The sequence below is a fragment of the Primulina tabacum genome, chromosome 4, assembly GCF_025594145.1.
Source record: "Primulina tabacum isolate GXHZ01 chromosome 4, ASM2559414v2, whole genome shotgun sequence".
NCBI classification, from domain to species: Eukaryota; Viridiplantae; Streptophyta; class Magnoliopsida; order Lamiales; family Gesneriaceae; genus Primulina; species Primulina tabacum.
The window spans coordinates 3,531,294-3,548,575 of NC_134553.1; the positions used below are offsets into that span (position 1 = coordinate 3,531,294).

Sequence of the window (17,282 nt, forward strand, 5' to 3'; positions counted from 1 at the left end):
TTGTCTATTCGAATATCCAGTATTTTAATATATATTGTAAGTATTTCATTTACGAAATCAAGTATTTGCAAACTCAAATTAGGTATTTCTCAAGTAAAACTAAGTACTTTAAAATTTACAATTTACATGCTTAGTTTGGAAATTGATATTTTTTTCAAAAAAATATTAAATGAGATGAATATGTCATCCAAATACACCTTTCATTAAAAGACAAACAATGACTGAATTTATGGTGATCGTTCGAAGATCCAGTATTTTCTTACACATTTGGAGTATTTAAAAAGCCAAATCAAGTATCTGAAACTTCAAAATAGAAACTATATATGTCAAAATAAGTACTTAATCTTATTTCATGATGAGTGAAGAACTATATTTTTTTAAAAATAAAATGACATGAATAATTCATCATAATGAATTTTTAATGAAAAACCAATATGATTGAATTTAAGGTGATTTTTCAAAAATATAGTATTTTTTTTTACACATTTGGAGTATTCAAATAACACAATCAAGTATCTGAAACTCCATAATAGGTACTAATACTTTGGTAGATGTAAAACACACAATTAATTTGATGGGTAAAATTATATCTTTATTTAAATAATAAAAGAGCAAAAATGTAAATTTATTTTTTTGAGAGTTAAAACTAATTTATAGTGTGTGTCAGGTATTGATTTGTAAAAAGAATAATCTAGGTACTGAATCTTTAAGTAAATATAGACAGATGTATTTTTTTCAAATTTACCCATAAATTAAATTAAACAAATTGTTAATTACCACAACGGATTTATTGCAGCCAGATCAGAACTTCTGATTAATGTGCTTGAAAACCCTAAAGTACCCCGGGACGGGAAGAAAACACGCACACGTGGATGATTGTGATTGGTTGGGACTTTTATTTCTATTTTAACGAAAGTTGATTGATATATCACAGCACATCAATTTACAGTCCATCTCTCTCCCGTCTTGGATATTATTTATTGTTTTTAATTTTGATTTGATATGACACAGAAAAAATGAATTTACTTCTCTCGCTTGTGATCGATGTATTTGCAGTCATTATGGGGGAGAAATGATGCAAGAATTGGGCAGTCGTGCGATGCTTTTCTCGAATTAGAATTGGAATAAACCTGAATAACGAATTGAGAGTGATTTGCTGACCGAGCGATTGGCATTAGATTTCTTCCAGGATTTGTGTGTTCTTAATTTTATTGTTCGATTACATGTGCAAGGGAAGGCTTGAATTTCTTTTATTTTTATTTGTTCCTGTTTTCTTGTGGTAATGGATTTTTGAATAATTTTTTCCTTTTTCGGTGCTTACGTATCTTGAAATTCGAATTCGAGTTGTGGGTTAGTTTTGGAAATCCGAATTAGATTCGGTTTAGGATATCCGAATTGATAACCGGCACATTTAGGGTTTCTGTTGGTGGAATTCGTTAAAGTTGTTCATCACGGACGCGCCGCTGGAGTGGATTCAATTCTTTGAATTTTTTTGGTGTTAGATTTACTGTCGTGGGAATTGATAATTTTATAGTTGTGTTGTAGAGGAAACATAAGGATTGTTGCAATTCCGCAGTCATGATTGTTAGGTGTTGATAAAAGGAAATCATTATTTTTGTGTATTCGAATATCTAGAGCCTTTTTTGAGGTTTGCTTGCACATTCTGAAGGCTTTCCAGAAAGTTTGTAAGTCATCGATTTGGCGTTAGATTGATCTTGGTGACTGAGTCATTTTGAAATTGGATAATTGGCATGTTTCTGTTATTGACACTTGGGGGAAGGGCGCACAAGTGGATGTTGTAGTTAGCCAATGATAATATCAAAATGAGAGGGAAAATAAGAAGTCTATGGATGCTCCCAATAAGAATTTTTCTGATCTGATAGGGTTCTTAAAGTCCTGGATCCCTTGGCGGTCCGAGCCAGCTCATGTGTCAAGGGATTTTTGGATGCCCGATCAGAGTTGCAGAGTATGCTACGATTGCGATAACCAGTTCACCTTATTCAACCGTAGGCACCATTGTCGCCGCTGCGGCCGAATTTTTTGCAGAAAGTGTACTTCAAATTGGATTCCTACACCACCCAGTGAACCTGAGATTCCACAGGAAGAGTGGGATAAGGTTAGGGTCTGTAATTACTGCTTCAGGCAATGGAAGCAAGGTTTATTGGCACCCGTTGATGATGGAATACAGGTTCCCAAAGTGGACCACATCAGCACCTCTCCGTCTGCCACCAGTTTTATCAGCACCAAATCCTGTGGAACCTGTGACAGTAGTAGCGTCACCTTTGTTTCAATACCTCAGTCTTGTGCAGTTAGCCCGCCTCAATCAGAAACAATGGAGACTACAATAGAAAGACAAAGTGTTACAGCAACAACAAGCAATGATTATGCCGTGGAGATAGGAGAACAAAATCTATCTCAAGACCAATTTGGATTATGCTCCAACAGGTTCTTCATTCTGCCTTTCATTTTTGACTGCTTGGACCAATCATTTAGCTCTTATCTATTATCAGAAAGCCTAGGTTTTTTAGATAGTTAACAGTACTCTACTTACTCGTGATCGGCTTTAAGATTTTTCCTAAGTGTGCATGATATCAGGTTCAATATGGACGGAGCCGAATATTCCACGTGAATTTTGTTCCAATCAGGGCGGTTCTTTTGTTTGTTTAATTGATATTTCCCATTATATTAACTATTTTCTGTGGTGCGTGATCGTGAAATTATGCGCAAGAACCTAATATTGATGAAACTACTCCAGGACTATGAGCTTTTCAGTTTCCTCGGTGTGAGTTTCATGTCCTATGAGTTTTTAATTATTAATCCACGTACCAATGAGTGTAAAATCGGAAACTTATCCATCACATGATAACTAATTCAAATCTACGGATGATTCATGATTGTAACTTTCTGTTTCGTTCTTGTGGAAGTTGATTCTTTATATGGATTTGTGTTGTGAATGTGAATATACTCTTGGAAAAATGGCCGAGTTAGTTATAATGTAATAAGGTGTTGAGTTTGTTTTCTTCATTGTATAACAAGTAGTTTAAATTGATCTTTTTGGTATCGATTTGCCAATCATTTCAGAAGAGCTCTATTAAATTATATCATAATAATGCAATTAGTTTCTATTTACCAACTAGGACACAGCTGCCATTAGCATCATGGGAGCTTTTACAAATGAGAAGTTATAATTTATCAGTTGTCTGTTGGTATGATTACTGATTGTTCCTTGCGAATTCTCTGTACAGGAGTGATGATGATGATGATGATGATGATGATGATGATGATGAATATGGAGTATATCACTTGGGTTCAACAACTAGTCAATTTTCTCAGATTAATGGCTATTATGGTCATGTTCAATTTGAAGATATGGGCAGTGGCTATGAATCCCACAAAGTCCATCCTGAAAGCATTGCTCTTGATTCAGAAAGTCGTACTAGTTCTCCATTACATGATATTTTTGATTCCCAGGTCTCTGATGAAGTCCAGCAGATTGTGCAAAAAGTTGTTGAGCATGACGTTGGTGACGATGATGAGGCACCTTATGCTACTGAAGATGTTGATTCTGAACCTGTTGATTTTGAAAATAATGGAGTTCTGTGGCTCCCTCCTGAACCAGAAGATGAAGAAGATGAAAGGGAGGCAGTTTTGTTTGACGATGACGACGATGGAGATACTGCTGGAGAATGGGGGTACTTGCGCAGTTCAAGCAGCTTTGGGAGCGGTGAATATCGAAGCAGGGACAAATCGAATGAGGAGCACAAGAAAGTCATTAAGAACGTGGTTGATGGCCATTTCCGTGCTTTAATAGCACAACTCTTGCAGGTAGAGAATCTTCTTACAGCGGAGGAAACTGATGGAGAGAGTTGGATAGAAATAATAACGGCCTTGTCGTGGGAGGCCGCTACATTCTTAAAGCCAGATACGAGCAAGGGTGGGCAGATGGATCCAGGGGGCTATGTGAAAGTCAAATGTTTGGCTTCTGGGCGTCGGAGTGAGAGGTGGTTGCTCAATTTTTTGCTCTGTTACTTGTTATATTTATCTTATGGTACCTGATAATGTTTTTTGTGAATGTAAATGTTTTGGTATGAGTTTTTTAGTCTTCTGGAGGCAGATTGTATGAACCCACAAAAAAATGAAATGGAGTTGAATTTGATATTAGTTTGGGAAATGGTTATGACATGGGCGGTTTATATGCATGACTAACTCTTCGTCAATGATTTTTGTTTCCTTATAATTTTTAAAGAATTTTATTAAATTTAAGTTGTTTCATCAAACATTTAGTCATTATAAATATTTTGGTGTCATTCTAGATAATAGACGAAAATTGCTTTTGGGTTGAACAAAGTTCTCACTCGTATCTCTGCTACTTAAGTTGCATGTGCTCTTTAGACATTTGTAAATTTGGGAACTGGAAAGTCTGAGGCTTGTGGATAAGTCCCGGGCTCTGTTGTCTAGAGGAAACTGGAAATGTCTAAGACGTAGAATTGAATTTAGTCGGCTAAGCTGTGATCTTGTGAGAATTATTAATCTGGTTTATTCAGCTGATGGTTTAACATGAATATGTAGTTTCTTTTCCGTTTCGGTTAAGGTTAGAATCAATCAGGCTGTTACTGATGAATCATTGTGAATGACAACAGACAATTCCGGGATTGTCTTCATGATTATCAATCGAGAACTTACTGCCATCAAACATATATCTGAATGAATTTTAGAACTGCTCCAGTCCCCAGTTTAATGCTGATTTCTACTTCTTTTCGATATATTGTTATTGTGCAGCCTTACAAACTTCATTTTTATTAATCCTTGATAGCACGGTGGTCAAAGGAGTTGTTTGCAAGAAAAATATAGCTCATAAACGGATGACTTCAAAAATTGAGAAACCTCGCGTGCTAATGCTTGGTGGGGCTCTTGAATACCAGCGTGTTTCTAATGCTCTTTCAAGCTTTGATACTTTATTACAACAGGTTGAGTTGATTATCCTTTTTAATGATTTTAAGCGAAGTCTGAATTTTCTGTTTGTTGATATTATTATTATTACTACTACACTACCGTTAAACACCATCTGCACCTAAATGGGGGTTTTCGCATCCATGAGAGTTGAACTAGACCGAGACTTCTGGCTTTGTAAAGACCAAAAGATTGCAAAGCTTGAATATTTGGTTGAGGAATTTCATTGAAAAAGATGTTGAAATTTCTCTCCATAAAGGCCCTGTTGACCAAGGGATGAGCCACCGTATCTCCTTCCCAGAAAATTTGGAGATTATTACCAATTGTGAATTATAGATCTTCTAGCATCGAGATACGAAGTTCGACAACTCTCATTTTACATGCTTAATTTGAATAATTGTAGAAGATCAAAGAGCATGTTTGATCCAGATTGGAAAGATGAAACAAACACATATTTGGAGCCATTTCCAAAGGTTTCCCAAATATGTTTGTACCCTAAGAAGTTCTTAAACGCCAACACCACATTTCCAAGATAATCCCATTTAATTCCCCAATTGATGCCTCTTTATCTGAGCTTTGGCAGATGCATCAACAATTAATCTGAACCAATTCGATGTTGGTTTGTGCCATTTACCACATTAGTCCAGAGTCTGTTACCAGGTTCTAGATTAAACTCCCATTAAGTAGCTATATTTATTCTTTTCCTAATTGTGATTTTGAATCCCTTAGTGTAGTGTATTAGCGAGAAAAGTTTATGATACTTCATATAATTTTTCAAAGAGATGTGGAGACTCCCTTATATTTACCTCTCTTTTTTTGGTTATGGGCAACACATCGAAAATCAAAAAAAAATATCAATTAGATAGGATCATGCTTTTCTATATTTTAGGATTCTGAACTATCTTTCCATTTGATAAAAGGATTTGAAATCTTCCAAATCTCTAGGAGTCTTAGGTCATGTTTGGATTGATGAATTTGATTTGAAGGAAGAAATTTGATTTGGGCTGAATTATGGATTTGGAATAATAATTGATTGTCATGTTGAGTGTATTTGAAATTCACCACAATTACTATTGAAAATGTGTAGCTTGACATGGTGTGATTTTGATATAGACTTGAATTTTGTCCATTCAAGCACGCGAAAGAATTTGAAATCAATGGTTTGAAATTCATCAAAGAGATTTGATTTTTGATTTAATCTTGCAAGCTTTATCTTTTATAGGACAGAACTAATATGAATAAAATCATCAGAATATTTTCCTTTCTAGTTCTCCATAGATGAAGATATGAGACATGGTCTCCACATTACGCTAATTTTCTTTTATATGAAACTAATGCATTTATTTACATTCATTTCCAGGAAATGGATCATCTTAAGATGGCAGTTGCAAAAATAGATGCACACCATCCTGACATTCTTTTGGTGGAGAAATCTGTTTCGCGACATGCACAGGAGTATCTGCTTGCAAAAGATATATCACTTGTTCTGAATATCAGAAGGCCACTCTTGGAGCGCATAGCCCGCTGCACGGGTGGCCAAATAGTTCCTTCAATTGATAATCTGTCTTCTCAAAATTTGGGATATTGTGAAATGTTCCATGTCGAAAGGTTGTTAGAAGAGCATGGAACTGCTGGACAGAGTGGAAAGAAGCTGGTGAAGACGCTGATGTATTTTGAAGGTTGTCCAAAGCCGTTGGGATGCACGGTCTGTCCCTTTCTAGAACAATACTAATGATACTAATGTTGATAAAATAATGAAAGTTCTATCTATTAGCATCCTTTTGAAACCAAATTGATATGAAAGCGAGTGCAATTTTAATATTTCAGTCTCTTACACATTTTTAATGTCTTGAGGAGCTTCTTCTCTGAACTTATATATTTAAGATTAATGAAGTCTACCAACAAATCACCAGGTTCCCTATTCTTTAAAACTTATTTTCTTTTGATGGAAAAATGTAAAAGCTTTTTTTACCACCTAATGGTATACTAACTCTCTTCAGAAATCTTACTGTTCTGATGGTGAATTAAGATGTTTATTGCTTCAGATATTACTTCGAGGAGCCAATGGAGATGAGTTGAAGAAAGTAAAGCATGTTATACAATATGGGATTTTTGCTGCTTATCATTTAGCTTTGGAGACATCTTTTCTTGCCGATGAAGGTGCCTCTCTGCCAGAACTATCATCAAACTCCCCAATTACAGTTGCAATTCCAGAAAAGCCATCTACCATTGAGAGGTCCATCTCAACTGTTACTGGGTATACCATCCCTGCCAATGAACAAACTCCCGGGATTGAGTCATTCAATGAACCGCAGAGATCAAATAGTCTGCCTACTTCAGATCTGGTAAATGCTGCAATTACGTCCTTCCACAAAAATGAATGTACAGACAAATCTACACTTCCAGCTCCTAAGAGTTTTCAGTATCCCAGAGCTCTTGTCTCATCTTCTGTTGATAATTATCAGCATTGTCCCTGGAATGAACCATCTGCTTCCCACTCATCAGAGGAAAGGGACCTAGTAGATTTTGCCATGGCATCAGAGGTAAAAACTTTTGAAGCAGATGAATTGGCTGCCACCAAAGATTTTCTCGGTGTAAATGCTTATTATGGCGATTCAACTATCAGAAGTATGAATAAGAATATCTGCAACCTGGATGCAAACACAAATGATTCAAATTCGTCATCATTTTTCGCTGATAAAAAAATTATTGGGGAAGAACCTGGTTTAAATGAAGATTTTCCGCCTTCCCCCTCGAACCATCAAAGCATCTTGGTTTCCTTATCATCGCGATGCGTGTGGAAGGGAACCGTTTGTGAGAGATCCCATTTGTTTCGGATCAAATACTATGGAAGCTTTGACAAGCCATTGGGTCGTTTTCTGCGGGATCATTTATTTGATGAGGTACTCTCGTCCTCTCCTGGTGGGCCTTGAAAGGATAATCATCAATAAGTTTGGTATTTGTGTCTTTTTGCTGGAGTTGTCTTAGGTTTGTATGGTACTGAGAGAGTCTGATATGTTTGACAGGATTATAGATGCTCCTCGTGTGAGATGCCAGCAGAAGCTCATGTTCAATGTTATACTCATCTACAAGGTACTCTTACAATCTCAGTTAAGAAACTGCCAGAAATGCTTCTTCGAGGTGAAAAAGAAGGAAAGATTTGGATGTGGCATCGTTGCCTAAAGTGCCCAAGAACTAATGGTTTCCCGCCTGCAACTCGAAGGGTTGTGATGTCTGATGCTGCATGGGGACTGTCCTTTGGAAAGTTTTTGGAGCTAAGCTTTTCAAATCATGCAGCAGCAAGCAGAGTGGCAAGCTGTGGCCATTCTTTACATAGAGACTGTCTTAGGTTTTATGGGTACGGTATCTGTTTTCTCTCTCGATCACTCTTTTCTCAATTATTATGATCATGAGTTATGAATGTAAGTTATCAGCATTTTGGTTGTCAAGTAAACTTGAAAACTTGGCCTTGGGGTATATTGAAGCCAGGTACAAAAGTCAATGAATGAGATCTGTTCAACTGGGCCATTTTGTTACCTTATTTTGGATAAAATATTATTCATAAATCTTAAAGAGTGCTTGATGAATGGCTAGCAGGCTACCGAAACACAATTAAAATGCATGCTGCTTTTTGCTTCATAAAGCTTCAAGAGTGCTTGATTGCCTGGCAGCACTCCGTGTGTGTTTGTGTTAATGTTTGCAAAAGTTTTATGATTCTGCATTACATGCAGGTTTGGGAAAATGGTTGCTTGCTTTCGGTATGCGTCCATTGATGTTAACTCAGTCTACCTGCCTCCCTCAAAACTTGATTTTAATTATGGAAGTCAGGAGTGGATTGAGAAAGAATTGAATGAGGTGAATGACACACATTTTATCTTACTTTGAGTTTTATTCCCCTTGTTTCTATGGCCCCAACAATTTGTCTGACTTTTCTGACAGGTGGCTTGCCGCGCAGAGCTTTTGTTTTCTGAAGTGCTTAATTCTCTTCGTCTTCTGGTGGAAAGAAAATCTGGCCCTAGTCAGCCCAATAATTGCATTAAAATTCCTGAATCAAGACGCCAAATAACAGATCTAGAAGGGATGTTGCAGAAAGAGAAGGAAGAATTTGAGGTCTGGTATTAAATCAAATTTCAGTTATTTTTCAGTTCTGAAGATCATGGATTATATACTGACAACATATTTCTTCATGGTTGATATGAATATCAGTGGAACTACAAACATCTTTTGCGGAATGGATTACCTGATTGCAGAGTTGATAGCTATACATGTGGTTGTATGTGCATTTTGGGGTTCTATTCATGCTAAGAGATTGTACGCGTAGTTCTGATTTGTAAAACTCCGATTCTAGTCCAGCTTTATAAGTGCTATTGCCTTCGAAACAAATATTTAACAGGAAAAACATCCGTCTTCTCTCCCTGGTATAGATGCAATAATAGCTCAAAAGTATTTTTGTGATTCATCTTAGATGATGTTTTTTCTCTTAAATTGTCATCATGCAGTTAACCTTTTTTCCCATAACATTAGTGGTAATTGTCATTTCTCATTGAAATTTTATCCTTATGTTGTTGCATCCCATACATTTCTCTTGAATTGGAATGTAACATTGTCTGTGCAATTGATATCTAGATTTAGATTTTTTCCGTGGATAAAATTCAAAATTTCAAATATCTAGTATTAAAATTTAAATCAACGTTCATCGTTGTATTTTTGCTAGATTTTAATGGAATAACATTATATTAGTTTGAAGTAAAGCTAGTTTTTCGGAAGCCTGGAATGACCAATTGCGAAAGCCTATAAAAAATAGATATTAGATACCATGTTACTTGTGGAAAATACAAGGAATGGATTTAGAAATTATATTTTATTTCTTTTAAACTTATTGTGGGCACCAACACATGTTCATAATTGGGCAGGAATCCTTCCAGAAAGTAGTGAAGATGGATGAAAAAAAAGGGCTGTATGCGATAGATATTCTTGAACTGTATCGACTCAGACGACAAATATTTTTCCAGTCTTATATGTGGGACCACCGCCTGATATATGCAGATAGTTCTGATGACCAAAACCAACCAGGTGATGTGGAAGTCTCATGTTCAGAACCCGTTCAGAAATCCCCCAGTGTTGGTGAGAATCTTCATGATATAGATGTCCCTGTTAAGACTGGTGAAACTTTGTGTATTGTTGAATCTATTCCTCTTGATGCAAAACCTGACCAAAGTCCTGATGAAGAGGTCAGCAATAGGCAAAGCGATTCTTCTGAAGTTGTTCATCAACGGACGGATGTGTCTCTTAGCCCTGATCATGCAAATCAAGATCCGACTACAATTTTTGTTGGGGTGAATACGACTAGTGAATCTGATCCTCTGGAGTCAAATATTAGTGTCCATAGATCCCTCTCTGATGGGCAAACTCTTATTTGTTTATCAGATACTCTTGAGGCAGCGTGGACTGGTGAAAACCACCCTGCTACTGGAATCCCCGAGAACAATAACTTTTCCGAATCATTAGAAGCAGATACATCATCTACAGTACCAATATCTGAAAAGTTTGATGTGGAAGACTCGGGGGAGGATTTGAGCATGTCAAAGGTATCTCGAGGTTCTGATAATTTGGAAGACACTGTAAGCTGGTTAGGTATGCCGTTTATAAGTTTCTATCGATCATTAAACAAAAATTTTGTTGGAACTACCCAGAAACTGGATACACTCAGCGAATATGATCCAGTTTACATTTCATCATTTCGGGAGTCTGAACTCCAAGGTGGGGCCAAGTTGCTTCTGCCTGTGGGGATTAATGACACTGTCATTCCAGTGTATGATGATGAACCCACTAGTATTGTAGCTTATGCACTTGTTTCTCCTGATTATGTTGCCCAAATTTCTGATGAGCCGGAGAGATCTAAGGACATTGCTGACTTGATGTTTTCTACGTTATCCCTTGATTCTGGGCATTTTCAATCGTTTCATTCTTTGGACGAAATGGTGCTGGACTCTTACAAAAGTCTTGGACCTGGGGATGAGAGCATCTTATCCTTGTCAACTACTCGTAGCTCTTTGCCTGTGGATCCATTGTCTTATACAAAAGCTTTGCACGCCAGAGTGTCTTTCTCGGATGATGGACCCAAGGTGAAATATGCGGTTACTTGTTACTATGCGAAGCGTTTTGAAGCTCTTAGGAGTATATGTTGTCCATCCGAAATGGATTTTATTAGATCCCTCAGCCGATGTAAGAAGTGGGGAGCTCAAGGTGGCAAGAGCAATGTGTTTTTCGCTAAAACCTTGGATGATCGGTTTATCATAAAGCAAGTGACAAAAACTGAGCTGGAATCTTTCATTAAGTTTGCTCCTGGATATTTCAAGTATCTTTCAGAATCAATACGCTCAGGAAGCCCAACATGCCTAGCAAAGATCCTTGGAATTTATCAGGTACACTAGGAACTTGATAAAATAACTTACAAGTAATTTATTTTTCCTACCTCTGGTCACAAGCTCTCGAGTCCTTTAGATGCTCATCTCAATAGCTAATTTTTTTTGCTCTTGGTTAGATACCCCATCACAGTAGATATCGGCGCTTTTTCAGAATAAAAATAAGTCGACTCGTTTTTTTTTCTTCTGAAATACCTTGTATATATGTCTGGTGTTTTTATAAGGTCACATCTAAGCATCTGAAGGGCGGGAAGGAATCCAAAATGGATGTGCTGGTTATGGAGAATCTTCTGTTTGGTAGAAATCTGACACGTCTCTATGATCTTAAAGGATCTTCCAGGTCTCGGTATAATCCTGATTCTTCGGGAAGTAATAAGGTTTTACTGGATCAGAACTTGATTGAAGCTATGCCTACTTCCCCAATTTTTGTTGGAAACAAGGCTAAGAGATTATTGGAAAGAGCAGTCTGGAATGACACCTCTTTTCTTGCTGTAAGTTTGTCTTTTCTTATTGTAGTTTATTACAATCCAAGTATAAGCTGGAGGTGTACAAGAACTGTTTATCTTATAGTTGGTCCTTGATTCTTTTAGTGCTTTATTTTCTTTTGCTCATTGACGCATATTTGTTTTTTTCATTCTTGATTTTGCAAAGCATGAGAACCTACACTCAACCAGATACGGATATTAGATTATTAACATGCGGAACGAACAAAATATTTTAATGCAGTCAGTAGATGTGATGGATTACTCGCTACTGGTTGGGGTCGATGAAGAGAAGCATGAGCTTGTTCTCGGGATTATAGATTTCATGAGACAATATACATGGGACAAGCACCTAGAGACATGGGTTAAGACATCGGGCTTCCTTGGTGGACCAAAAAATGCTTCACCAACTGTAATTTCCCCGAAACAATACAAGAGGAGGTTCAGAAAAGCCATGACCACTTATTTTCTGATGGTTCCAGATCAATGGTCGCCTGCTACAATCATTCCCAGCAAGTCAGAGACAGATCTATGCGATGAGAATAAAGATGAGAGTGTGACGTTTACTGAGTAAGGTACATTTGCCGGTACATTTGAACCCAAAAGGTGAGAATTTAATCCCACACCGGTTTCTCCATGTTCATATATTCTTTTGTGAATCAGGTTGTTTTCTCTTCTCTTTAGAAGGAGAATTGATTGTTATTTGTAGGGAAGAACAAATGTACTCGAGGCCATTATTAGTATCATAGCCTATATATTTGATAACGCTTCCCCCAAAAAGAAAAAGGGTTATATTGTAGACATTTTTTGTGTGTGTTTCTCTTCCCCTTGATTTTGTATACTTGGAAAATGGAAGTTAATTTGTATATGAAATTAGCATTTGTGAGCAGGTTTGCTTTTTTTTTTTTTGTATGATTACGATCCCTTCAAAGAGAAGATTTGCACTTTGGCGTATTTTCATTATCTGATTATTATCAGTTTGAAGGTGGGAGGCAGACTATTCTTTTTGTATTTACATTTTGAAATTTGGATAACCTTCCTGGTGAATGTTAATGAATGGATCAATTTCCGTTGCATGAGCATGACCCACCCCTCGACTGCTGTGTTCGTACTCGAATTCAAGATATACGTAATAAGTATATTTACTATGTTCCAGCATAAGTGAATTCCTTGTTATAAAATCAAAAGATCCACTACTAAATCTTGTTTCCAATTCGTGTGTGATGTTTGGGAAAAAGTTTACCGAGAAGCTGGGGTTACTTGTCGAGTTGAACTTGATTTGATAGTTATTCCTCGATGAGTTTGAACAAAATCCAAGTGAAATGCTATTGAAACAAGTAGGCTTTAAGCATTCTTGAAACAAATATCTGGCGTCGCTATTTTCACTATATATCAATTTATAAGAATATAAACGAATTAAACTGTTCGTGAACTATTAAGAGCTTAGTTCGATAAAAAATTTTAATAAAAAATTTATTCGAGGTCATTCCCTAAGCTTATTGAGTCGAGCTCGATCTTGAGATTGATAATTTTATCGAGTCGAAATTGAGTTTAATGATTTTCGGTTTGTAAGCTCGCGAGCTCGGTTAGTTTTTGGGGCTATGAATTTGTCTCACGTTATTATTTTAGTGAAATTCAAGATATTGAAATTCTACAAAATGATAAGCATATTCTTTAAATTATCATATTTTAGTAGATATTTTGGTTAAAAATGCTCGACAAGCTCTAAAATGAGTTGGAAAATTAGTTTTTTAACGAATTCGAAAATGAGTCTGCTTAACAAAGCCGAGCTCGAGCTCGAGTCATGCTTGTTAAACATAATAAACGAAATATTAACGAACTGAGTTCGAGCTATTCACGAGTTTAGTAATTTTCAAATTAGCCGAGAAATAATGATAAAAGTCGTAAATGAGTCGAGCTCGATACTGTTCAACTTGGCTCGTTTATATTCCTATATGTTTATACATACTAACGATCGAGGCACACGTGATATGTGAGTAACATAATACATTAATGTTATTTGTGTTATATGTGTGATACATTTATATTTATAAATAGCAATAGTATTGTATCTTGTCAAGTGATTGAAACGACATCATACATTGATAATGTAATATTCTACAATAATTTTGACATGATTTCTCCATAAACTGAACTCTCTCAAAACCTAATCAAAATATACACAACACGACACATATTTGGAAGATAATTAATTACATAAACTTTCCCAATTAAATACAAAGGCATCAACATTCATTATATTCAAGAAATGAAAAACATATTCACCAAAACATGTATATACCAGCCTTAAATCGATGTACTACGAGCAAAGAGTAAAAATTAACTCTTTGTATAAACATATTCAAAATCTAAGTTAGAATTCCTTAGGGAGTGAGAGTTCGGGAAATGAAAAAGTTTTCAAGCGTACAAATATATAAACTATTTAAAGAATATAAATGACGGACTAACCCAACCCGCTCTAACTCATAACTCGAACGAACTGACCCCATTTGGATATGCTTCCAAATTAGTTGTTAAAACTTTAAATAAAACCATCTTGTTATCATGACGAGTTGGATCAGACTAACGTGCCGAACCCAAATTAACATCTCTGGTATCACACCGTGGCCACTTCATTTTCATCACTGATATATATGAAGATTTAGAGTCAAATGGAGTCGTGCATTTTTATTGATGCTGGGCTTTCAGAATGGGGGGTCTAGTGTGTGAAAAGGGTGTGAAGAGGAAGATTTCAAATAAGGATGCGGCAGACAACAGCTACCAAACAAATGTAGTGTGCTGCGAAGTCTTAGTTTTAGCCTATATTTCACTCCATTTTTGGGAGTTGAGTCTCCTCATTTAGTTCCTCCATACTGGTTGGTAATGCCTTTCTGACTGAAAGTTTTGTTATTGACAATATAAAAATAACTTTTGTTACTTTCAAAACGTTTTTGCCTGATTATCTGCATTTATTGAATAGCTTCATCAATCATTAGCTCCTTGTTCATCAGTTACACATAAAATATGATAATAGATTCGAAATCAAAGCTCACTTTCTGCAACTTCATTTGTAGTACAATTTAATAAATAAAATTTACTGAACAAAATCCCAACCTAGGCAACATGTCAATCTAATATTTCACACAAAATTTATAGCTTTTCTCCCACCTATTAGGTCGAGTCAAAAGCCACATTCGTGCCATTCAACCAAGAAGTACCCTGAATGAAGGATTCTACGTTAAACTTTGAGGCCTCTGCTGAGGTAAGACTAGGCTTATATCCCGCCCATTGGACTCGCCTGCTTGTGTTCGAACCTGGCCCAGCATTTGCATACTCCCCATAGGAAATAGTGCTAGGTGGATCACTTGCTTGCCATTGAAGCCAACCCAAGGGGTTCAAGAAACCACCGATATTTGTTTGCAGAATAACAGTGGTGGAAAAGTTCTTCCATGGCCTTCCAAGAAATGTCGAAGCTGTTAAATTATCCAATGGGCTCATTTCACATCTCTGGATCGAAATACCCGTGTTCTGATTTGGATCTGTTTTCCCTTGTGCCGTTATGGTCACAAATTGGTTAGGCAATGGTTGCCTAGGCAAGATTTTGCAGTCTTGGAAGACAGAGGCAGAGTTTCCGAATATGAAGTCGACTGTGCCTGTTACATCACATTCACGATAAAACTGACGGTTGGAATGTGCGTATAGCGTGTCTTGGAATGCCTCAAACGAGCACCGGTAGAAGATTGACTTATCCGATCCCGACCGAAAGGCCACAGCCTGGTTGTTCTGTGGCCCGGCCTCATTTTTGAAGCTTATGTCTCGGGCCATGAATCCTTTCCCCATTGCAACTGTGGATGATAGAATTGACAAAATCACAAATTAATGTCTTAGAGATACATGGATATAAGCACACACAATCATATCTCACAAATATGGTCTGGTAGCAAGTAGCATCCTCTCATCCAGTTTGAACAGGTAATATTCTTGAACTCAATCTCGAGATTTATATATTTTCACGACAATCAATATCCCTGTACTTGCAGACACTAACATTTATTTAATGAATAAAGATTTTGAAGAGAAACTTACCAAAAGTGGCGGTGACAAAAGTTGCATAACCAGTCCCATTACTCCGCCTGCCGGAAACAACGGTGGCTGCTTTTCCGTCACCGTAAATCATCACATTCCACTGATACTTGCTCAACACCACATTCTCCACATACTCCCCTGCCTTTACGTAAATAACAAAAATCATTTCGCTCTTGTTCTGAATTCTCCCCACCGCCTCATTAATCGTTCTCACATCTCCACTACCATCGTTTGACACCGTGACATTCGGCTTAGGCTTACCCACCTGGAGGATCCGCCGGTGCGCCGCCGTGAGCCAAGATGGAGATCCATGCTTCGCCTCCAGTAAACGGCGGTGAATCGGGATGTTGTTTTCTTCTACTGTCTTGAGAAACTTCGAGACAATGGCTAAGCTGTTGCTCGCGAATTCAGTAGAATTCTTCATCAAATGCCTTACCTCAGTGACCAAAGCTGCACTTACCTCTTCTAAAGCATCGAAGCACGTTTCTTGGTCTGTAATTACGGTGCTTAGCCACGTTCTCAGGTCGGTGATTTTTGAAATGGAAATCTGGTTGCCGTCAATGGAGGATATGCAATCGTCGAGGGAGTCGACAGCGTCGTGCAAAACCGTCTCGCAGACTTTTAGAGCTTCTTTCACTTCTGGGTCATCCGCTCTGTTGATAAATTTCTTCGCGAAAGTGGACGATACCATCTCCAGAGAATTCATCACCACCAGTAAAGAAAATTGGAATATCTTTTCCGGGTCGGTGGTATTGGAAGCACTGAGGCTAGTTAAACACGAATCTGGATACAGAGTCACGCTGCAGACGGATTTAACCGCCTCCGCGGGGTAAATTGCGGCCGCTGGAACTTCATTGGCATTGTTGTTGTTCTTCCTATGAACCAGAGTTCCGGCAACTACTCCGATTATCAGAACTATAAACAAAACAAGAGAAATTGAAAGAATTATTTTCTGGTTGCGGGTTTTTCTTTTGAATGCTGCTTCTTCGAGCTCATCCACTCTGCCATATCCCTTGAAGGAAGTGCATGTGTCCATTATTACAGTTAAAAAAGCTTGGATTTTTCAGATCGGCGAGTGAGATTCCGAAGCTTTTGAGGTCAGCCGACCGTGCTTCTAGTATTTATTGCTACCTTGCCTGATTGGCTGGAAAGGGAATTCGATATTTTCTCTCTTTATAAAATACGTTTCATTACTAATATACATACATAATATTTTTTTGTTTTTCGTTCAAATCTCAATCTTGACATTTATTTCTAAAACAGGATAATAAGATGTATTAAGAATGGAACTTGAACTTGACTCAATCTCAAAAACTAGCTAACTCAAGGAAGATGATTG

General features: G+C 37.1%; 2 protein-coding genes across 2 annotated transcripts; one reads left to right on the plus strand and one right to left on the minus strand.

Moving 5' to 3' along the window:
- The first annotated feature begins 955 nt into the window (after nt 1-955).
- LOC142542501 (1-phosphatidylinositol-3-phosphate 5-kinase FAB1B-like) lies at nt 956-12,746 on the plus strand. The gene is made up of 11 exons (XM_075649163.1): nt 956-2,445; nt 3,246-4,001; nt 4,814-4,967; nt 6,311-6,655; nt 6,996-7,853; nt 7,977-8,308; nt 8,682-8,805; nt 8,890-9,060; nt 9,864-11,375; nt 11,600-11,866; nt 12,102-12,746. Exons 1-11 carry the CDS (start codon nt 1,847-1,849, stop codon nt 12,429-12,431), a joined length of 5,448 nt encoding a protein of 1,815 aa, XP_075505278.1. The 5' UTR covers nt 956-1,846; the 3' UTR covers nt 12,432-12,746.
- Nucleotides 12,747-14,880: 2,134 nt separating this feature from the next.
- LOC142542502 (pectinesterase 1-like) lies at nt 14,881-17,116 on the minus strand. Its single transcript, XM_075649164.1, has 2 exons — nt 15,944-17,116; nt 14,881-15,702 (listed from the first exon to the last, which is right to left on the minus strand). Exons 1-2 carry the CDS (start codon nt 16,977-16,979, stop codon nt 15,029-15,031), a joined length of 1,710 nt encoding a protein of 569 aa, XP_075505279.1. The 5' UTR covers nt 16,980-17,116; the 3' UTR covers nt 14,881-15,028.
- Nucleotides 17,117-17,282: the final 166 nt, after the last annotated feature.

Bases quoted from the DNA above. Each gene is read 5' to 3' on its own strand.
- LOC142542501 (XM_075649163.1), top strand. From the start codon at position 1,847: ATGGATGCTCCCAATAAGAATTTTTCTGATCTGATAGGGTTCTTAAAG. The intron at 2,446-3,245 runs GTTCTTCATTCT...TTCTCTGTACAG, and splicing joins TTTGGATTATGCTCCAACAG to GAGTGATGATGATGATGATG. The intron at 4,968-6,310 runs GTTGAGTTGATT...ATTCATTTCCAG, and splicing joins TTGATACTTTATTACAACAG to GAAATGGATCATCTTAAGAT.
- LOC142542502 (XM_075649164.1), bottom strand. From the start codon at position 16,979: ATGGACACATGCACTTCCTTCAAGGGATATGGCAGAGTGGATGAGCTC. The intron at 15,703-15,943 runs GTAAGTTTCTCT...TATCATCCACAG, and splicing joins TTTTGTCACCGCCACTTTTG to TTGCAATGGGGAAAGGATTC.